This window comes from Euprymna scolopes, chromosome 17 (assembly GCF_053919585.1).
Source record: "Euprymna scolopes isolate OS-2025 chromosome 17, ASM5391958v1, whole genome shotgun sequence".
In the NCBI taxonomy this organism is placed as follows: domain Eukaryota; kingdom Metazoa; phylum Mollusca; class Cephalopoda; order Sepiida; family Sepiolidae; genus Euprymna; species Euprymna scolopes.
Genome location: NC_136498.1, coordinates 103,188,651 through 103,213,492, shown reverse-complemented (window position 1 = coordinate 103,213,492; position 24,842 = coordinate 103,188,651). Strand labels below are relative to the sequence as shown.

General features: G+C 34.0%; 1 protein-coding gene across 1 annotated transcript; it reads right to left on the bottom strand.

Annotated features, from left to right (window-relative positions):
• Window positions 1-5,859: 5,859 nt before the first annotated feature.
• Window positions 5,860-6,234, bottom strand: LOC145297054 (uncharacterized). Its single transcript, XM_080143281.1, has one exon. The coding sequence runs from the start codon at window positions 6,232-6,234 to the stop codon at window positions 5,860-5,862; it is 375 nt and encodes a 124-aa protein (XP_079999407.1).
• Window positions 6,235-24,842: the final 18,608 nt, after the last annotated feature.

The window sequence follows — 24,842 nt, the reverse complement described above, 5'->3', positions numbered from 1 at the left end:
GTTCCATGGAAGGTCAACGTTCATGGCGAATGTTAAATGTGTCGTTGTCAATTTGCAGCTGTAACCTTAGTACAATTGTGTTTTTCTTTAGCCACAGAGTAAGAATATTGCCAACTTGCGGCAATTTACAGAGCGGAAGTTTTGAAATGTTGCCACAAGTTTCCAGCCGCGATTGCAAGATGTCTATTTTAGCATTTAGTCCCCGGGGTTTAAAGTTAACGACAAGGTTGCGACCATTTTCCTATAGTCAAAGCACTAGCGAAGCCATTTAAAAGAAATTGGCTTTCATGGCCTCGTATTTTGTCTGCATAAAATAATGAAAGATCAACTGTTTCAACTGTGATACATGGACGTGGCATTTGAACTCAAAATTCCTGCGGCTAATTATAAAGCTGTTTTTTATGAGAAAGATTATTTTTTTTTAGTTACCAAATATTGCTAGGATATAAAATATGCTGTAATTTGTGCATATAGCATATTTTTATCCTTATAACACAAACCACACACACACACACACACACACACACACACACAAATAATGATATATATATATATATATAACACACGCACGCATAAATATATAACACACACAAGCATATATACATATAACAGACACACACACCCATATATATATATATATATATATATATATATATATATATATATGAAATTTATTAATACAAACATAGCTGGCTACATATGTGCATACATGTTTCTGTAATCACCCGCGTTGGGGGATTACGTCTTCAGGCCAAGAATTATCGCCGAGAACTGATATTGCAAACAAAAACATTTTCTTATTTCGTTTACAAAGGTAGAATGTAACATGGGTAGGGGTTATAAGCGGGGAGAGGACAAGTGAGGTCTTTGAAGATAATAAACATCTTTTTTATTTCCCTTTATATATATATATATATATATATATATATATATATATATATATATATATATATATATATTGGAAACAACATTTTCGTTCTTTTTTCGAACGAAAAAATAGTCGTGGATTTACAAATGGATTCACAGCGTCTCTCCTCATAACGTCTTATATCCTTTGAATTCTTGGTCTCTCTTGGAATAAATACTATCGTTAGAATTCAAAATATTGGACAGTTAAAGGCGCGTTTCTTCATGTTTATTTACTGTTTAATTTTTAAGTTTTCTTTTATATGTGTATATGTACTGTGTGCATGTGGGTGTGTGCGTACTTATATGTATATGTATTTAAGACTGACGTGGCACTTTCTCATTGGCTATACCTCCTTCTCCTCCTTTTCCTTCCTTTCTCCTTTTCCTCGTGTATGGTTATCACTTTCAATAAACTGATGAAGACTGAAGGATCAGTCGACAATAATGTTCTTGTAAAAAAAGTTTTTACATTTTTTTTTCATATTATTTTGTATTTCTTAACGTCACGAATAAAGAAAAGTCATATGCTTTTATACTTTTCGTATCCTTTTTCATACATTTTCATATATATATATATATATATATATATATATATATATATATATATATATTTATCTATCTATCTCTCTCTCTCTCTCTATATATATATATATATATATATATGTATATATATATGAAATAAAATGGAGGTGGAAGGAGCTGAATACTCAACGATTCGCTCGATTTATGCGGGCTTTTTCAGGAGGGATGGTCATTGACGAGAGAGTCGGAAGATTTGGGGCTATATATATAATGATGGGGGAGAGCAGCATGTTTTCCTTATGTAAATTCGATGTCTCTCTCTCTCTCTCTCTATATATATATATATATATATATATATATATATATATTATGAGAGAAAATAATAAATTAGAGTAAATTAGCGTAGTGGATTACGTCTAAAGGTTAAAATATCGTAGAGATTTAAAAGATTGCGTCTAACCATATGAAAAAACTAGCTCCGAAATAATACATATAGAAATTGACAAATTTAATAAATCTTACAAGACATTAATGAAATAATGATAAAATATGGACTACCTATATAGAATATCATTCTAAAATCCCGACCTTATATGGTTTACCCAAAACACATAAACATAACAATCCAATACGCCAAATCATCTCTGGCATTAGCAGTGCCACCCATAAGATAGCACGAGCCATCACAAAACTCCTAACGCCATTATTGGGCACAATTAGCAATTCCCATATAAGAATTCTGGCGACCTCCTTAATAAAATAAAAAAAACCTAGATATGAAAAATAAAACCATGAATAGTCTCGATATAGAATCTTTATGCACCAATATCCCCACCAAGAAATGCCTCAACCTTCTTTCAAAACACTTGAACAAAATAAAAATTAAATTACCTCTGCCAATAGATAATATAATTAAAATGATAATATATGCATTGACATGACGTTTTTCACATTTGATGGACTCTACTACAAAGAAAAATTTGGACTGCCCATGGGTAACCCCCTAAGTGGGGTTTTGGCATGTCTATTTTTGGAATTCATAGAAACCAGGCCCATGAAATATAAATTGCCCAAGGGCACTTCCTATTATAGATGATATTTAAATTTTTCTCCCCATGTTTTCCAAAATAGAGAATATCACTGATAAATTTATTAAGATCGAACCCACTATTAACTATACGTATGAAAAACAAAATGACAACTCCATACCTTTTCTGAAAATCAATATCATAAATAACAATGATCATCTAAGTTTTAAAGTCCATCGGAAAGTAACGAATAAAAATGATTACATACATTTTTATTTTCATCACGATGATAGAGTGAAAAATAGTATTCTAATAGGAGTTTTTCTTAGGGCCTTGAGAATATGCGGTGAAGAATATATCAAGAAAGAATTTGAGTATATCGAACGTAGATTCATGAACTTACAATGCCCTCAACATTTACAGGAAGGCACTAAAAATTTACCATAACCGAAACCGAGACAATTCCCTAAATAACCAGACACACGACAGACAACATTACATACTAATAAAAACAACGACACAATCTATAAGAACATAAATAAGACAGGCATTCAAATAACAAAACTAAACGTTTTAACAATTAGGGATCTAACACGTAAAATTATGATTAATACCAACACTAATACTAAAGCCGGAATATATTCCATACCCTGCCTTGATTGTGGAAGAATATACGTAGGAGAAACGCAACGTAATTTAAATAAAAGAATATATGAACACAAAAGAAATGTAAAAAACAATAAGGCACTCAACGTCATATTTTGTCATATCATGGAGAACGACCACCCTAATAATTTTAACAAAGCAACTTTCCTTAAACATATACATAACAGATCCATACGATGTTTAATTGAGTCGGCTATAATATCCAATTCCAACAATATAATTAAACAAAGAAAAGTTTTTTTTCCACGTTGCTCCATATCTGTCGAAAATACCTAACGTTTATGCTGTTACGACCACCGCCAAACCGGAAGCGATATTTTTTTAAATGAAGGCTAGACAATCTAAAAGAGAGGATAACTTTCAACAATATCGGCGAAAAAAGTGACCCCTCTCGTAGAAAAGTGCCTAGTTGAAGGGGAAGATATTAATGTTTTTAGCCAATGTTTCGATATTTGTCGTATGAAAGGTCCAACTTTAAAACCATACTGATCTTGGTAAAATCCGTCGCCTCTATTGAAAGTTTAAGGAAGACATGCAAACATACATACATACATACATACATACATACATTTATATATTGGTAACTAAAAATTTTCCACCCAAACAGATGAAAAAGCTTGCCCTATCTCTGAATACCCTTTATGTAAAATTTCAAATGTTTAGACCAGAAATTGTCTAAGTAATTTAGAAGAGACCGCAGAGGTCAATTTTTTTAAACTTTGACCCCTATTATGACCCCTTTTAATTTATTGTTTTGGGCTCAAATCAAGTTATAAAGTTAGATACATGCCCAAGTAACCTATATCCAAAATTTCAAGTGCGCAGACCCAAAATCGTCGGAGGAGTTTGGTAGAGTTTTTAAAGGTAAAATCGTTGAATTTAGAATCCTTAATCGCCAAATTTCTGGCCAAAAACCGATCACATCGATTTTCCCTAATCTCAGTACCCTGTATATCAAATTTCGAGTCTGTAGATTAAAAATTGATAGAGGTATTGCGTAGGGAAATGTACATAGACACACATACACACACAGACACACACACAGACAGGTTCACTTTTATAGATATATATAGATTGTCTATTTTTAGACCCTATTGTATCACCTCCTATTCTTATTTTTAGACGCCATCTTTCAAGATATTTTATCCCAATTTAATTATCTCTAATTTTTAAAAACTCCCTTCGTAATCTCGTTTCATTTTATTTACTTAATCTATCACGGTTATATTTCCAGACGCAATCTTTTAAATCTCTACAATATTTTAACTTTTAGACGTAATCCACTACGCTAGTTTACTCTAATTTATTATTTTCTCTCATAAAATGTATATATGTATATAGACATCTAATTTACATAAGGAAAACACGCTGCTCCCCCCATCATTATATATAGTTCCAAATCTTCCGACTCTCTCGTCAATAACCGCCACTCTTGAAAGGTTTCGCTCTATTTTAATTGAAAGGAATGGAAGCTTAACCTGTACTTCTCCAATGGTGCAAGTTTTCAAACAATCCCAATTTCCATTGTCAAACTCCTATGTTTACCTAGTTATTCATTTTTACCGTTTTTACGGTGCCATTTTTACCGTGCCAATTTTCCGGCATTTTTTACTTGTGCCATTTTACCTAAATTCATCTACGCATATATACATATACATATACATATGTATATATACACATATACATGCATGCATGTATGTATGTTTTTTATTACCTTTCGAGTAGATTCAAATAAAGATACTTTAGAGTTAGTGTTTAAATTTATGTTATGTTACGGTGAATATCTTTTACTGTTTAAATGTATAATGTGTCTTCATGAGAGTGAGTAGTGTAAACTAGTCGAAGTTTAGAGTTGGCGATTTAATTGTAATGGTTAAGAGTGCTTCAATATACCAAAGAAAACTATTGATTTCAATTAGAACAAAGGTTACTTAAAGTTTAAGTTTATTTATTCCGCTTTATTTGTTTGGGTTAAGTCGTATCAAACGTGATAGCATTTCTATAGCATAAGACATACAGATTATGTTGATTTTGTTGAATATTTCTATTAAGAGTAGACACCATTAAATAATTTTGTGGAAAACTCCATATCGAATATTGATATGTACATGTTAAGTGTCAAAATTTCAGTGAGGGAGATAGAAAAATATTTGGGGTATGCAGAGTAATTGCTTTGAAGTAAAGGGTATGCAGGGTGGCCCATAAAGATTTACCCATATGAAAACTTTAATAAAATTAAACCTAGAAAGGAAAATGAAAAAATGCTTGATGACTATTGTTTAGAAGTATATTCCTAACAAAGTCAAAAGATTCAATTTCAAAATGGCCGCCTTTTTCTTTGATCATTAGCTTGATACGTGCTACCACTGAAGCGCAAGAACGCTGCACCACTTCTTCGTCCGACTTGGCCCAAGCAGAATGAAGGGCTGCCTTCAGGAAGTCCAAATTGGGACAGGAACATGTCGAAACGTCGCTCTCCAAAATGGACCAGATAGCGAAGTCCATAGGATTGATATCTGGACTTGATGGTGGCCACATTTGCTTTGCTTGTCCCAGAAGCCTGGAAAATGGTCCTAGCACCACTGTTGAGTCACATTCGCTGTGTGAACTGGAACACCGTCCTGTGTGAAAATGAAATCATCCCCAAATGATTCAGTGAGCCACGGCAGAACCTTTTCCTCCAACATATTCAAATAAACTTGACTATTGACTTTCATGCCTTCCTCAATCACAATCAACGGAGATTTGCTCCCATCAGATGCAATAGCAGCCCAGACCATGACTGAAGCAGGCTTCTGGCGTTGACTGATAAGTCCTTTGAACTTTTGGCATAAACCCTATCGTTCTGCTTATTGGTTACAGCCTTCACCGTGAACATATTATTATCAGACCAGATGAAGACCTTTCCTGCGGCTCGCTCCATCTCTTGCAACATCACCTTGCCCCTGTGCAGCCGTTTCTGGTTCGAGGGTTCCGAAATTAACTGCCGGGACTGTTTTTTGTATGGACTTAACTGAAGATCATTTTTAACTAGCTTTTGCGTCGAAGATCTTGAGATCTTTGCCTCTTTCGCAATTTTCCTGACACTTTTCTGTGGATTTCGCTCCATTTTCTTTTTCACTGCAGAAACAACACTTTTGGTGCGAATTGAGCACGGTATGCATGGAATTGATTTACCAGAGGTTATGCCTGTTTATTGAAACTATTTCCAGGCATTGAAAACAGTTTTTCGACACACCTTGAGTTGTTTAACAATGCACTTGTTGCTAACGCCCGCAGTCTTGAAAGCGACAATCTGGTCGTGCTTAACCTTATCATCCATAACTTACCGAATACCTGAAAGAAATGAATGCAACATCAGTTTAACATTGATAGATATATAAAGGTTTAATAAAAGAAACTTTCAAATTCCTAAATTAAGTGCCTTTGGTAAATAATCAACCCGAACTCATGGGTAAATCTTTATGGGCCACCCTGTAGTCATATGGAATGATTTTCCGAAGCGGTGCCAACAAATATGGCGTAGTACCGAAATTAGCTAATATTGAATTTTGTGGATATTTAAGTGAAAAGGTGCATTTTTGTGGAGTCTAAGTATATGTAGTCTAAGAGTCGTGTTTGATCGGGACCTAATAGGGAGAAGTATGTAAGTAACTATGGAGGTGTAATTTGTAATGCCTACAATTTATTGATATTTCTTGTTTCTTATTTAGGAGTTGGTCATTATCTTTAAACTTGGTAATAAAGAGTTTCTCATTTAAGCAAAGGAAACAAGGGGAGTTTAATTATTGAGAAATTGTTTGGGTTTTTTCTCAGGAGCTCCCAGTTTACAATTATTCTTAAGTTTTTTTCATTTTAGTTTAGTAGTTAATAATGTCTTATCACTACATTTTGGGTTGAACAAAGAACTTTTGTGACCAGTGTATATTTGCTTTAAGTCATTGCTAGTTTTACCTATGTGGAATTTGTTAGTGGTAGGGTAAAACTTTAACGTTATGAAGTCATTTCAAGCAAACTTTTGAGGCTTAACGACTAAGGCTTGAACACTATATGTTTTGGTTTCGATTCTATCTTATCGCACACAACTAATTTTCTTTTAACTTTTGAAATCACTAATATACATTGGGTACAATATAATAATCACTAGAGTATTAGCTCTATAATAATAAAAGGAAATCTGCATGCATTAAAATATATTTAAGCGTATCTTTCGACCGGATAACACCGGGCGACCTTCTAGTATATATATATATATATATATATATATATATATATATATATATATATATTAGTGATGGGACGATTCAAATATTTTTCTGATTCTATGCTAAATTCCCGATTCTGTTACAATTACCGCTTCCGATTCCTAATTAATCTCTAATTATTTAACTATAAGATTGTTATTTTCCCCGAATCCTCGTAAATAAAAAAAAAACATGTTAAATATGCAGATGTTTTCTTAAACGTCAAAATACAATTGTGGAGAGAGATCTATCGATTTTAGCTTTACTGATATTATTAAATCCATACATCTTTATTATTTAATCATTATTACCAGCAATGGAAGATTTTACTTGAAACAAAATCAAATAAAAAGACAATTAAAGGAATCGATTTGGCATCAATATTTTTCCGATTCCGATACTGTTTAGATACCTCCTTCCGATATTTCCGATTCCCGATTCCGATTCCGAATAATCGTCCCAACACTAATATATATATATATATATATATATATATATATATATATATATATATATATACAAGAATAAAAAAGCATTGGAAATGCAAAAGGAAATAGGGATGGTATGCCAAAAAGTATACAAACAAGATAGCTATGAATGGCTAGGCACATGGAAATAGAATTGCATCCAAAGTATAGCCCTATAGCTTTTCTCCAATCTTCATTCCGTGCCATCATTACGGTTGTAAAAAGCTATAGGGCTATACTTTGGATGCAATTCTATTTCCATGTGCCTAGCCATTCATAGCTATCTTGTTTGTATACTTTTTGGCATACCATCCCTATCTCCTTTTGCATTTCCAATGCTTTTTTATTCTTGTTAATTAGTATTTTTACTTACAGTCTTATTTTTAAACTTACATTCATGATAGTATTGTCTTTTTTAGGAGGCGGCTCATTGCCGCCTCCATTAGTAGCAGGTCGCTTCCTGCTGGGTTTGAGGTCTTTGGGTTTTGGGCCTTAGGCGTTGCCTCTTGGTCCTCCATCGGTACTATATTACATAGAGAGTGCTACCGCCTCTCTGATAAAACAGTTAGAGTATTATAAAGTTCTAAAATGTTCATACCTTCACTATTAAATTTTTCTTGGTTCATTCTTTGGCGTTTTCGCAAAGATTTGGCAGTTTTGATATTTATATTTATAATAGTTTGTGCATGAGGCAGCTTTTTTACCCTTGGGATCCCTGTTATACCGTGCTTTTGAGTCAGCACGTGAGGCAGCCTTCTTTTTTTCTGGTTCTTTGTTATAAAGAGCACGTGAGGCAGCTTTTTCCCTCGGAATCCCTGTTATACCGTGCTTTTGAGTCAGCACGTGAGGCAGCCTTCTTTTTTTCTGGTTCTTTGTTATAAAGAGCACGTGAGGCAGTTTTTCCCCTCGGGATCCCTGTTATACCGTGCTTTTAAGTCAGCACGTGAGGCAGCCTTCTTTGCCTCAGGATTTGCATGATACTTAATTTTTATTATTTCAGCATTTTTCTGATAGTATTCTTTTTGCTCAGATAATACCTTGACTTTGTTTTTTTCATAGTCTATATTTCTCTGAGCTTTTTTACTACGTGCTTACTTTGGCAATTTTTATTAAATGTAAACATATAACACCTATGTGTATCTTACTATAATATCACTTATCTTATAGCAAGACAACTCTCGTAGAATTGAGATACTGCCCCGTCACCAATAGTTAAAGTGTGGAACGGTATATACACCAATAGTGTAGTTGTTATCTTTATATGAAGTCCTAATCAGTGACAGTGTGAGGTTACTTGGTTAATTTATTGTAGTTTATTTTATAAAACTTACTTGTTTTTATTAGTAGATTGTATATAGTAGCCACAATATCTATTATTTTTGCGGCTAGGGCTTGGATTTTGATTCTTTTTGGTCAGCTTCCAGTGAGTTCTTAGAAGATGACTTTCTTGCAGTTTCTTTTGCGGTTAATTTAACTTATTTCCTTTGGCGTTTGGTGAGTTCTTAGAAGAACTGGTCTGATCTACTTTTCTTAGCGAGCGAAGAGATTCAGCTGCATTTAACAATGGTTGTTATAGTGTATTTTTGCGCATGCGTGAGAATTTCAAGTTTCCTCCTTATTTTTCAATAGTTTGACAGTAGTCATGTGTCTTTCTGCCAAGAGCGACAGACGTCAGTGTTAGCCGTGATCGTCTAGAGGTTAGGACCCCACGTTGTGGTCGTGCTAACCTAGGTTCGAATCCTGGTCACAGCATTGACATTTTGTACATATTTTACAGTCCAAAATCTGAAGAATTATTTATTTTTATAATATTGTTTTTTGACGTCGTACTTGCTGATAGGTTACTCTTATAACAATTTTGATCAACTGAGATAAAGATTTCGTGGTTTCATTAACGCTGGTGGGTTACTGTTTAAAGAAAAAACCTTAACGTTCACCTCAAATATTCAGCGTCCAAGAAATATAGGCCACTGGCAAACTGGAACGTCTGTGAGCATCCGATGTATTATTTGGAGCTGTCCCTTTTGAGAGAAGTTCCGTGTTCGAAGTGGTCTGTCTACATTGGGTATATAGTGTTTAAAACTTGTTATTACACGTAATCTTATTTAATTATGGAGTTAGCTAAAAAGCGATGGGTCACTGCACTTCTCCGTGTAAAGAGCAGTCGATTGATGCTTGAACTGTTGTCAGAGACCGTTCGTACACCGAGATGCATCGTCTCAAAAGTAAGAAGAAAGCAGAAGAAGAAAGAAGAAAGAAGAACAATTGGCCATTTTTGTACCCTTTTTTTTTTGCTCTCTTTTGACATTTTAACCGACGTTCTGACACTCGCTGGATTCGTAAGACGCTTCTCTGTAAGAATATGTGCTTTTTGAAACTTATATGTTGATTTTAGTTGAGATTTGGATAGTTTTGTTTTGTAGGCGTATATAGGCGTGTACGGGCCATCCCTATATAGAGAGTGCTACCGCCTCACTGATATATGAGTCTGACCTATTATTGCACGGTCGGCAAAGTTAACAAAACGCCCTATTTCAAGTTAATTCAACTTAATTTATACACATTTCCAGGAGATTCAACACAGTGTCAGCGATTAATTTTAAAAGGCAGTGCCCTAGAATGAAATATTAATGTTTTGTATTTGCAACAAAATTATGAATGAAAAGTTTATTTAAACTAGAAGGTTATTCAGTATTCTCCGGGAGAATGATAATTTATGTTTTGTTGATAATAATTGGTTTCCCACTGTTGTCACACACGAAGTAAATGTTATTGTAAAGACCGAAATAACTAATCGGGGTAAAATGTACAAAACATAAACAAATGAATAAATAAATAAAAACCAAGTTGGGATACGCGTGGTTCTGACATTCCTGATCATCTGTTCGTCTCGTTGCGTAGTGTAATGAGAAAATCGTTAAGTGGAAAAAGGGAAACAAAAACAGTGTAAAATAATGATTCGTAGTACATTAAATTAAATAAAGCAGTCCTAGTATGTGTTTCCTATTTATACTAGCCTGGTTGCCCGGCGTTACCCGACGTGGCCCGGGTATTTGGAGGTGTTTTTTGAGCAAAAAAAAATAATAATGAATAATAATAAAATTAAATAACGGAGTCCTAGTATGTGTTTCCTATTTAAACTAGCCTGGGTGCTCAGCGTTGCCCAGCGTTGCCCAGCGTTGCCCAGCGTTGCCCAGCGTTGCCCGGCTTTACCCAGCGGTTCACGGGTGTTTGGAGATGTGTTTAGAGAAAAAAAATAATAATAAAATTAAATAAAGCAGTCCTAGTATGTGTTTCCTATTTAAACTAGCTTGGGTGCCCAGCGTTGCCCGGCGTTGCCCGGCGTTGCCCGGGTGTTTGGAGATGTGTTTTGAGCAACAAAAAAAAAAAATAATAATAATAAAATTAAATAAAGCAGTCCTAGTATGTGTTTCCTATTTAAACTAGCCTGGGTGCCCGGCGTTGCCCGGCGTTGCCCGGCGTTGCCCGGGTGTTTGGAGATGTGTTTTGAGCAAAAAAAATAGTAAAAAAATTAAATAAAGCAGTCCTAGTATGTGTTTCCTATTTAAACTAGCTTGGGTGCCCAACGTTGCCCAGCGTTGCCCGGGTGTTTGGAGATGTGTTTTGAAAAAAAAAAAATTAAATTAAAGCAGTCCTAGTATGTGTTTCCTATTTATACGAGCCTGGGTGCCCGGTGTTTCCCGGTGTTGCTCGGGTGTTTGGAGTTGTGTATTGAGCAAAAAAAAAGAAAAGAAATTAAATAAAGCAGTTCTAGTTTGTATTTCCTATTTATTCACTAAAGGTTTATAGTCAGCTAGCGCCTTCTCTAATTGTCTGACTTGCGCTACCCGAACCATTGACGAGGCAAAACATTACTTGTGCATTTTTTTGGTATTCAACATTTGTATTTTGAAGCAATTTATTGAAATAAAATATAAAAAGGATATTGTTGAAAAGTATACAATCAAAAATAAAAATATGAACGGCGTCAATCGCTTTATTGCAGATAAGTAAAATATCAATATTTCACTAAATATATGTCACAAAAAATTGTATAACCAAATGGCTGCTTTAACGTTAGTTATTTCCCAAAATTTTATTCACATTCATGCGATATTCACAAAGTTATGCCATTTTATTCTTTATCAAGGAATTTCCAGTCCATCGCTTTATTGCAGGTCTCTTAAAATATTGTATTTAAGCAAGAATACAATGCCTAATCATGAAAACTTTACTTTTTATTATATCTTTCTGTAAAAGAATAATAAACAAACGCACATCCTAGGTGATAAGCCTCAAATAAATGAATTATTTATCGTCATATCCACCATTTTTTTAAATAACTTAAAACAACCTTTTATCCACCGAAGAAGTCAATTCTTTGATCTGAAAAAGGGTTATTGTTCTGGCGACATCAACTACTTTCCTCCATAGGACATCCTTTGAAGTAAATTGCTCTCCTTCCTCATAAACACCTCTTGTCAATAGTGACCAAAGATGTTCAATGGGGTTAAGATCCAGGGAACACGGTGGCCAGCTCATAAGTGTTTCTTCAAAGAATCCCACAGATTCAAAGAAGGTTGCAGTCACCCTAGCAGAATGTCATGCAGAAAAATCATCTGAAAGCGACGTGACAATGGTAGGTAATCTAGCGATGAAGACAAATGTTTATCCAAAAAGGCCGTGTATGCATTGCTGGTAAGTTTTAGACCCTCTGGAACTCGGAATGGTCCAACCAACTTATCCTCAATGATTCCCGCCCAAAACATGATACGCCCACAACTCTGTAAAGGGTTGGAGTTCCGTTCAAGTTCCAAACTTTTATCCATCCTTCCGTACCGTCAATAGTAGCACGGGTCTCATCTGTAAATAGGACACGTTCGAAATCCATTTTCATGTAATTCTGTGCTCAAGCCATTCGTTTTTCTCTATGCTGTTTGCTCAATGGGGGCATTGGAATATTTTAGATGTTCCTTGCCATCTCATTCAACATTGAGTCTGCCTGAATCTTGGAGCGATTCCAGCTCTTGCAAAAATGGGAGCACTGGTACTGTTTGGGTTTCGGTTGACTTCCCTACGAATTTTCCGAACATCACGATGTGAGATGTTTCTTCTGGCACCCGTATCCTTTCTGGATTTGGTGTTGGGTTGTTCACCAATGAAGCCAAATTTCTTGGATCCCTTTCCAGCTCCATAGCTAAATCCTTGATGAACAATCCTTCTGCGAGTCCAGCAACAATCCTTTCTTTTTCGATAACCTCTTATCGTCCCTTTTTTGACATTTTAAAAGACCTGCTATAAAGCGATGGACAGTAAAAATTACTTGATAATAAATGAAATGCCATAACTGTGAATATCGCATGGATTTGAATAACATTTTGGGAACTAAATAACCTTGACACCGTCATTTTATGATACAGTTTTCATTTTTTTGTGACGTATATTTAGTGAAATATTGATATTTTACTAATCTGCAATAAAGTGATTGACGCAGTTTATACACATAAAAATAACACAATTAGTATTTATTTGCATGGATTTTGTTATTTTTATTGCAATAACTTATTTTAAATTTTAGTAAAAGTACGAATTAACACTAATTGTGTTATTTTTATCTGTGTAATTGTATTATTTTTTGTATACTTTTCAATAACGTCATTTCTATATTTTATTTCAATAAGAATTAGGCAAGACTCTAACTGATTATAACCTATTCAAGAATTAAATTAAATAACAAATGATCTAACATGTGTTTCTTAACCATGTGTTTAAAGAATTAAATTAAATGAAAATGTTGTGTCAGAATATTTACAGTGTATTCATTTGTGAAAGCTAGCGGGAATGTTCATTTATTCATTCTCCAGTTTTGAAGAGCAACTTTTTACAACTATTAATGTTGCGCTGTTTAATTCGTTTTTTTTTTCACTTATTCTTTTAATGCAGACAAAATCATGGAACAGTGTTTAAGGGAGTTTGATTATTAACGTAATATATAGAAAATACTTCAAATCATGAACTTCTTTAATGATTCATATCATGGTAAAAAGTATGCCTATTAGATAGCTCATCCGGTGATAGTGAGTTTAATGGGAGGACTTAGTTGCATGAGAGTAAATGATTTGGTGCTTTCGTTGTGAGATTACGTATTTAAGAAAGTATGTATAGTCAGGGTAAACGTAAGATTTTCAGTGGGAAATGTATGCCGTTACTTTAAACACACTGTAGTGTTTGTTGTAAGTGGTGAGTGTTAAAGATTTGCATGGCAAGCGTTCTGTTTTACTATAATTTCGAAGGTTTTACGAACGGATATAATATATATATATATATATATATATATATATATATATATGTGTGTGTGTGTGTGTGTGTGTGTGTGTTTGTGTGTGTGTTAATATCTGACAGTATGAAATAAAGGTAACTAGAAAATCTTTTCACGTTTCAGTGTATCCCTCTTTATATAAGAGAAAGACAAGAGGGAAATGAAATAAAACAGATGCGTTTACATCGGAAATAATATTGAAATAAAAAAATAATTCAGAGAGAAAACAAAAAAAGTTCCCCCTCAAAAACAAAAAAAACGAAAACAAAGACGAAAACCGAAAGGAAAAACAAGGGAGAGACTGATTTATTCAACAGATTTCTACCAATTTATATTCCTGGAAATAGTTTTGTCTTGAAACCAATTAATACTAAAAATAACAGAATATTAAGTCACTTTCGAGTGTATATTAGATTTCTGACATCATTTATGTTCCTAATATGAAATGGTGAAAAAAATGCATTATATTCATGATTTCCCTTAAGTTGACAAATTAGTCTAGTAAAAAAGATAAAAGATACAAAAAAAAAGAATATATCCAATGCCCGAAAGAGTAAACAAACAGAACTAATGAGATCTTAATTTCAGTCATAGACAGGAAGAATAGCGGGTCACAAAACAAGTGAGACTGACTCGTATTTGTACTTCTATTTGAAAAAGAATTAACATACGGGGTGCCTTCAATAAGTTTCCAGATTTTTCGTAATAGTACACATATGAAACTCTAGCCCCCTTCGAAGTAATCTCTTCCGACTGTAATGCACTTATGGTACCGTTCCAACAACTTCTAGAAGGCTCCACAGACGTCTTCTTGTGTGAGCATGTTAATGGTCCTTGTCACGACCTCTTTTATCTCAGCCTGTAAGGTTTTCCTCGAGTTTAGGGAATAACCCAAAGTCACTGGCAGCAATTTCTGGATTATAGAGATAGTGAACAATTCTCTTAATGTCCATCTTGGTAAAATAATCTGTGATAAAGATAAAGTTGTGAACTAGTGCATTCTCGCAAATCTTTTGCATCTTCAGTTCATTATGAATAATGGAGTGTAGAGTTCCCCTCCTCCCACTGATATGAAACTGTACACTTATTGTCTTTATAAACAGACAACAGTCCTTATCCAGGTAATTCTTTATTTGGCCAATCAACTCTGGTGTTCTGAATTCCTTACTCCTCTTACACCTCTGATCATCCCTCACAGACTCCTTGACTTCTTGAATTTCTTACGCTACTCAAAACCTAATGCTAGATCGTCCAAAAGCAGACTGAAGCCCTCTATACGTTTCTGTAGGATTTCTTGCAAGTTTAAAACAGAATTTTATTGCATATCGTTCCTCTTAAGTGCCATCACATCCAGATTGCATTTTTGAAATTCACCAGCTGTAACAGTCAGGCTTTAGTAGGGTGTATTTCAATTTCTGTATTTGTTCCTTTTAAACTGAAATCATAAAATTGATAAGTCATCTCATAGGATGTATAACAATAAAATACTGGCGGGGGGGATAGAAGACAGTCAGTTTTTTTTTACAGACAGAAGAGTAGACTGAGGCAGAGGTTGAAATCAGTGATAGATCGAAAATAAGATTAAAAGAAAGAATTAGAAGAATTCTTTTTAATTCCTACGTTTTTTAAGGGATACAAGTAGAAAGTAGATTTCAAAGTTTTATTAACCAATACATTATTAATTAATGCATATTATTATATAAGGCAGAGTTTCGTACGTTGCAAGATGTCAGCTGTGTTACGTATCTCATTTCGCTACTTCAAGCAATCTCCCATTACTTAGATATTTTCGCGGTTGAAAACTTTTGAAAGATTTTCTATAGTTTTTTTTTTCAGGAAAGATTGTCTATAGTTTTTTTTTCAGGAAAGATTGTCTATAGTTTTTTAAAAGATTGTCTATAGTTTTTTAAAAGATTGTCTATAGTTTTTTAGTCACGTAAATTTGTTCGACGTCGAAGTTGTGTTCGTGTTCGACGAAACGTTTGCTTGTTCTCAAAAGAGAGAAAGATGAGAAAAAAGGGTCGAAACTCTTCTTAGTTCTCTGCGTTGTACTTAAGAGCCTTTTTCTCTTTCACCACTCATTTGCTTCCTCCCCAGTTATCCGTTGTATTTTACTTTCACCCTCTTCCAAACTGACAGAAACATAACGTTCACGAGATAATGTCACTGGTATGGAACAAAATAAACGTCTTTTTATACTGCCACCACGATGGCGTCTTAATTTGCATTTATCTTCTTTTTTCGTTTCAGGTTCGAGGGGCAATACTTCTCTAAAGCGGGCACATGCCAACTGCAGGCGCATATTTCTGTGGGTCTCCACACCGTTATTACACTATTTGAGCTGGACTTTCAAGAAACAATAAGGACTTTACACCGAGAAATAATCACAACTCTTTTTATTTTATCTTAGTATAAATGAGGACATATTCGTAGAAAGAAAGTGATAGATAAAGAGAAGCCGTTTTATAAGGCATTATTTTATACATCCGTTCGACTCGCTTCTCAGTTGGTTTATTGTACTCATAAACTATAGGGTAGGGCAGAGCAACTTGCTTATCTATCTATCTATCTATCTATCTATATATATATATATATATATATATATATATATATATATATATATATATGAAATTTTTTCGGGGGTACAGCATTTAATAATGGCTAAATACAGGCCAATCAACATGATAATTAAAAAATTAAAAAATGAAAATAAAGGTAAGCTAACCAGGTTTCGTTCCTCGCTCAACAGAGCTAAATCGAGGAAAAAACAATTAAGAAAGTCATGAATATTGCGGGGAAGAAAAAAAGTGAAAAATAAACGGGGAAAAAATTACATAGACCAAATTAAGTCCTAAACGGTTTTATTTTTGCTTGCAAAGAGAAGGTCCCAAAGACTTAATAAAAATAGTCTCTAGAATTTTTAAATGAAAGGGCGAGTGCGACTTATGTAAGATTGTAAACATGTCAGCACTGGTTATTTATAAGGTAATCGCAAATCGCAGAACCATACGTATTATTCAGAACATCCGAGGGTGAACAATTTGCATAACGAATCTTTGAGGGTACATGTTGTTTCAAACGGGAATCCAATCTTTTCGATGTTCGCCCAATATAGTGCGCACTGCAACTACATTTAAATAAATAAATAAATAATAGAATTATTATGGTGGGGGGAACATCTTTGCAAATGGACGACAACATAGGTCTGGTCGAAAAAACAACGCGTGGATTCGATGCAAAATAACACCGTTGCACAGACAAAGAGATTTGCTTCGCAAATCGGTCACTGATATTACCTAGTAAACGTAGACGTAGGCAAACAGGACATCTATCAACTATAATTTCTTTAGGTTTATAAAAATTGGAAACTTTCTTATTAATAGTAGTTTCAACAGTATCTAGGGGATAACCATTGTTATAAAGAGTCTTACTAATAAATGTAAACTAGTTATCCAGATTAATTTAGAACAATATATATATATATATATATATATATTAAAACAAAAAAAGCAAGTTGCTCTGCCTCATCCTGTATTTTCTAACTTTGTTACTGACTTCATGCAACTCATGTGATTCTTGTTTCTATTTTTATATATTCACATAGTTCCAGACCCAACCATCTCATTTCCACACTCCCCCAGGGTTCAAACCTTGGTAGAAAAATCTGGGTGACTCTAAATAGAGCCAGAGCCAAATTAGGTAAAACAAAAGACAATCTCCACAAGTGGGGCGTAGACACCTCACCTTTATGTCCATGTGGAGAGGTACAAACGATGAATCACCTTAGGGAAAACTGCCGATTGAGTCCTCATTGCTCAAACCAAGACCTTAAGGAGGCAAACAGGACCGCCATGCGATGGGTTCATTTCTATTGCGATAAGATATGATGATGATGACACCATATTTTACTACCTCTGAATGCTCAAGAACATTTAATATATTACCTATGGATCAAGCAATCCTACATTCGTCCCATATCTTCGCTGTGATGTGTCTAGTTGCAATTTTGGTCGAAAACTCATTAAGCTGAAGTCTCAAGAAACGATTCAGGCTTTCTCTCCTGGATTTGTTTTTTGTCTTTTTTTTGTTTTTAGATGAAACAACAGCTGTTAATTAAAACATATTAACATCAAGAAATAATCAAAACTGTTTTTATTTCATTTCAGTATATATCATGACTAGGGCTATGACAACAGCATATTCTTTTCATTGTTTTGACTGTCGGGTATATATCCGACACAGATACAATTAATGAACCGAGAACCACATCACTCTACATAGAAACATAGAGAATATCAATGGATATATACCTGAGAATCAAAACAAGGAAAAGAATATGCTGTTGTCATAGCCCTAATCATGACATACTCGGGAAAAGGGAAAGAGAAAGGGATAGCATAAGACATCATTTTATACATCTGCTCGACTCGCTTTTCAGTTGGTTTATATTACTAATGTAACGGAGCACGGACGCACGTATGTAAATGTATACGAAATGCGAAATGACGTCACTGTAAAAAAAAAAAGACTATAAAAAGGAGAGAGAGAGCACGTTAGAGGGATTATCACGTTAGTGACATGAGTGACGTCCAAAGCGTAACAAGAAGTCACGCGTGGCGTGGGAATGAGGAAATCAATGTCGTTGTTACAAAATAAAAAGGAGTCAAGTTATTCGTTGTCTTTGTCTTCTTTGCTATGTAGACTGTATACAACGTGTGGGTCCCGTGTGTACAACATTACACTCATAAAATATTTTCTAAATTTGTTGCTAACTTCATACGACTCAGGTGATTCTTATTTCTGCTTTTATATATTCACATAATTCCAACACAACCTTCTCATCCCTTACCCCGTCTGTTCCTGAATGTAATTGAGCATTCAATATATTCCCTACAGAAAATGAAACTATCTAGAATATCCGACAATCGAGACACATCAGCATTCATATTAGACTGAATAAAAATTATAAGTAACACCTAGACGTCATATCGGTATCTAAAATCGAAATTTATACCTGAAAGACACTCATAAAAGTAATATTATCATTCCAGCGATTAAATATTGATTTCAAGGACCTTTGCCGCCATCTATATATTTCTATTTCCTTGTGAAGATATGACAAACATGTATGCTACCAACTGTCTGAACAAATTTGTTTTCGCTTTTTGTTATGCCTGATATGATGCATAACGAGAGGGTGATTGTCTCTCAGAATAATGCAAAACTTATTTACACGAAACAGGTATTGTTCAATCTTAAACAAACAGATCGAATTCACTAATATCAAAACGCCGAATCCCTGCCATTTTTGTAGGATGGCATGATCGCTCTCGGTCTCAGGCATGGTTCTATGCAGTTTTAAGAGGTTCACATTCTTAGGGTTTTCTTTCTCGCCGTCTGATCGCCTGAGAGACTCCTATCAGGGAATGCCGACGAAGCTGCCAAGGCAAATTTTGTGCGACCTGAGTGCAATTCCTCTTTATGAAAAGAATTATTAATCTGCGGACGTAGTTGTAAACATGACGTGTTATTTTTCTAATATGAGCTTTTCCTATCTGTGTAAAATATGATAATTTTTATATCATTTTGAGTCATGTCATATTTGTGTTCACGTTATTGGTTTATGAATATCGGAATTACATATATTTAAACAACATACACACAATTCTGATAGCATGGGTACACTTGTCATGTAATGAGAAGTTAACTATTCAACAACCTATTTTTAATTCAATCTGTGTAGAAAAATCAAAGGAAAGTTATGAAATGAAAACAATTTTTAAAATATTTTTATTATCTTTGCCCCCTAAACACGTTTAAAATATGTAAATAATTTAGAACAAGTATCATCATCATCATCATCATCATCATCATCACCACCACCACCACCACCATCATCATCATCATCATCATCATCATCATCATCATCATCATCCAGTTTTGATATTTAAGGTGCTCTGAGTGCCCTGTCCTTTTTGGTCTACCATGCTCTGTAGTGCTTGCAGCATCCAGGCGTGTTATGGTGTTGACATGCTTCACATGATTAAATCACATAAGACGCCGAGCAAATAGGGTCTCGAAAATCCCACAAACACCAACTTTCCGATGACACACGCAACACCATATAGCGCTACTGGTAGTATATTTTTATCATTTTACTCCATTTCTTTTAGTCTCTCTTGACCAGTTTTCTGGACTTGATTTTTTTTTTTACTGGAAAGTCACCGCTTATCAAAATCTGGAGGTCATTCTAGGATAAAGGTCAATGAGTGTAATGTGAACAGTGAGACAACACCGTGATGATCAGTAATTGTGGAACTTGGGTACAGTTTAATTATTTAAGAGAACAGTTCAACAATAACTTATTTACATTAGACTCGGGAACAACTGTTATAGTCAGCAGGGAAGCAACCATCGAGTATAGTGTTCCACAAACGGTCAGTTCTAGGAAATGAGCTCTGCTCATGAACTTTACATTTAGTTTTATGCATAGATAGAGAATAAGATAAATTATTGATGGTTTTTGAAGCTAGACGAGTATTTATTGTGAAGGTTTTACAGGGTTCATAGATTATGCCACCATAAAGTTACGACATATATTATAGTTAAGTTATAGATAGAATCGAAACGTGTTTTTTTCGACTAGAAAGAGAAAGTGGTACACAAAAGTATTCATTCGAAACAAACTCAAACAACAAATTTTTATACACAAATTTCCTATGTTCTCATAAACATACGAACATGTTTGTGTTCTTATAAACATTTAAACATATACACGTTGTCATTAACATTTGTTCTTATAAACATATAAGCATATAAATGTTCTCATTTACATTTTAACATATACATTTTCTTAATATATATAAACATATATATGTTCTTATTAACATATAAACATATTTGTTCTTAATAATATGTAAGCATACATGTTCTCATTAACATGAAAGCATATTTGTTCTCAATCTATATATATATATATATATATATATATATATATATATATATAATTATATATATAAGTGAACGTGTCTGTGTGTGTGTCCGTGTACATTTCCCTATACAATAACTCTGTCAATTTTTAGTCTACAGACTCGAAATTTGATATACAGGGTACAGAGATTTGGGAAAATCAATGTGATCGGTTTTGGGCCAGAAATTTGGCGATTAAGGGGTCAAAGTTCAACCATTTAACCTGGGAGAACTCTACCAAACTCCTTCGGAAATTTTGGGTCTAAACACTTGAAATTTTAGATATAGGTTCCTTGGACATGGATCTAACTTAATAACTTGATTTGAGCCCAAAACAATAAATTTAAAGGGGTCATAATAGGGGTAAAAGTTAAAAAAGATTGACCTCTACGGTCTCTTCCAAATTACTCATAATATTTCTGGTCTAAATATTTGAAATTTGACATAAAGGGTATTCAGAGATAGGGCAAGCTTTTTCATCAGTTTCGGTCGGAAATTTTTAGTTACCAATATATAAATGTATGTATGTATGTATGTATGTTTGCATGTCTGCCTTAAACTTTCAATAAAGGCGACGGGATTTACCAAGATCAGGATCGTTTTAAAGTTCGACCTTTCATACGAAAAATATCGAAAAATTGGCTAAAAACATTAATAGCTTCCCCTTCAACTAGGCACTTTTCTACAGGGGGGGGTCACTTTTTTCGCCGATATTTTATCCTCTCCTTTAGATTGTCTAGCCTTAATTTTTTAAAATATCGCTTTCGGTTTGGCGGTGGTCGTAACAGCATAAACGTTAGGTTTTACCCCGGGTTCGAGCCTACCTTCCTACTACCACTTCTTTTTTTTTTGCTCAACATACACATCCAAACACCGGGGCAACGCCGGGCTGAAATGCTAGTATATATTTATAAAAGTGAACATGTCTGTGTCTGTGTGTGTGTCTATGTACATTTCCCTACGCAATAACTCATAACAATTTTTAGTCTACAGCCTCGAGATTTGATATACAGGGTACTGAGATTTGGAAAAATCTTTGTAATCCATCTACATCCATAAATTTGTCTGTTAAGGGGTCAAAGTACAACGATTTGACCTTTCAGAACTCTACCAAACTCCTCCACCAATTTTTGGTCTAGATACTTGAAATTTTAGATATAGGTTCCTTGAACATGGATCTAACTTAATAACTTCATTTGAGCTCGAAACAATAAATGTTAAGGGGTTATAATAGGGGTTAATTTTTTTTTTAAATTGATCGCTTTTTTTTTTTTTTTTTTTTGCTCAACATACACCTCCAAACACCCGGGCAACGCCGGGCTGAAATGCTAGTGATATATAAACATATACATGTATTAACAAAACATATATACTCTACATGACTAACCGATAAAACTACAAGATTATAATAAGAAAAACACAACTATGTAACGTTTTATCCGAATCCTGCAGAAAACAATCTTCCATGTATTATATCTACTTTAGAACTCTTTATCTGCACACTTTCACTATTCCTTTTAGACATGCTTTTTTATACCGACTCTTTATCTGTTTGTATGTTCATACAGTTCTAATACTTTTTTGCTATATTTAAATTGTTACAGACAAATAATGGAGCTGCTTTATATATGGACCTAACAGAAACGAAAGATAATTACGCAAATACAGGAAATAAAAGACAAATACTCTAGGTAGAAGGAAATTAGGAAGAGAGTTCAAACATGCACTTTTTGGAAAAAGACTACTGAAATAGAAAGTTGCATTTTAATGAGGTATCAAAACAGCGAATTTATGGAGACCACTATACAAACGAGTCAAACGATCTGGAACAAACGAAGCAGGGAATAGAATAGACCATTCTGAAGAAATAATAGTAATAGTATTTATAATAGAAGACTAAGACTAGCAATATCACATCTTTTCAGTTTAACAAGAGAATTGTCATCTTTGCTTGGAGATGGCTTATTTTGATATAACCCAGTTTCATTTTCCTTATAATGTCGTTTTGAAATGCAATGAGTTTATTTTATTGTGTTGTCTATCTACTTAGAAAAACTCGAGGCAATCTAGCACAACCAACGTTAGCCTGATTGCTCAGATCGCAATTTAAAAGTAATTAACATATCATAACGGTTCCTACGTGATTCATCAAGTTTGGGGGCCTCAGGATTTAGATAAAAGAGATTTCGACTAAGTAGCAAGAGTTTTGTATTTTGTGTTGATAATCTCGGGTTTCATCCGTTTTCTTAATGATAATTCGATTAAGCTATTTTGTATAAGCCGCCAATCAAGATTACAAACAATTTCAACCAATAAAAAATACAATTTTACTCTTAAGAAAAATCTATAACCGTTAGCGAAGATTGGGTTAATGAAAAAAAAATGATGAGTCACGCTTCACTAATTGCAAACTCATCTATTAATTGATAACGACAGAAATATTCAGTATTGACGTAAGCAATTAACAAACTAAAACTTTTTTTTTTTTAAATTTGCAAAGGAGTCACCGTTTTTAAGGCCTGGAGGCTATTCGAGGATAGGGGTTAATGAATGCAAGTTGGTAGTGTTAATAGTGTAGATTTGGTAAAATTTGGATTATTTAAGGGACAGCTCAATAAGAACTTGTTTACATTGGACTTGAAGGCTACCATAATGTAATCGGCCAGGGAACAGGCTGGCAATTCTAGGAAAGAAGCTTTGTTCATCGAAGCCGCGTTTAAATTTAGGCACATATAGAAAGGATGAAAATTGTTGATAGTGGTTGTAGATAGTCGGGTTTTTTGTGAAAGTTTGGAAAGGGGAAACTATAGATAAAAGCTCAGAAAAGCACTTGTCATGAAATTAACAGTAGAGCAAAGACAGGCTCGCAACGTCTCTTCTGTGGGAAAGAGATTGTAAGTAAGAGAAAAAGGCATCACCTTTCGGAGCAGCTATTGAAATTATCAAAGCAGTATATGGCGCGCCGAGAAGCCCCTGTCCAGATATGGCAACAGTGCTCCATTTGAGGACGTACTTAGCTCTTATACAATTAGAGGATTTAATCAGCACTAGGATACCGAATGATCCAACCATTTTTCAGCGATTTGATATATGTGTTCCATGTATTTAAGTTAAGTATATATATATATATATATATATATATGTGTGTGTGTGTGTGTGTGTGTGTGTGTGTGTGTGTGTGCGCGTATATATATATATATATATATATATATATATATATATATATATATATAGTTTTTTGGAAAAAAGAAATCCAGCAGAGTGTACAATTATAAGGAAAATCCGAAAATAAGAGCGCATATATATATATATATATATATATATATATATATATATATATATATATATATATATATATATTGTTTAGAGAAAGTTTTTTGATGAGACAAGTCATTGGTACCGTTGGTCTCAAACCCGATACTTAGGACCGTTTTAGATACCCATATCAAGCTCTCGTCAGCCAATACTCATAATCATTATACAGATAAAAAAAGAAAAGAATTTACCAAAAGGGCGAGCAGAACATGAAAAAAAAAATTACTCGAAGAACGAGAATAGCACAAAAAGAATTGACTGAAAGGTATGAAAACACTTCTCCTCACCTCTGTTACTTAATTTCTTGAACCATCTCCAGAACAACCGTTTTGCAAACTACCAAACCTCAAACTGACATAAGTGTTACCTTTTATTGTATTTGTAATTATAATTGAATATAATT

What these genes read in the sequence shown, in the direction of transcription:
- LOC145297054 (XM_080143281.1), bottom strand. Translation starts at nt 6,234, where the DNA reads ATGGAGCGAAATCCACAGAAAAGTGTCAGGAAAATTGCGAAAGAGGCA.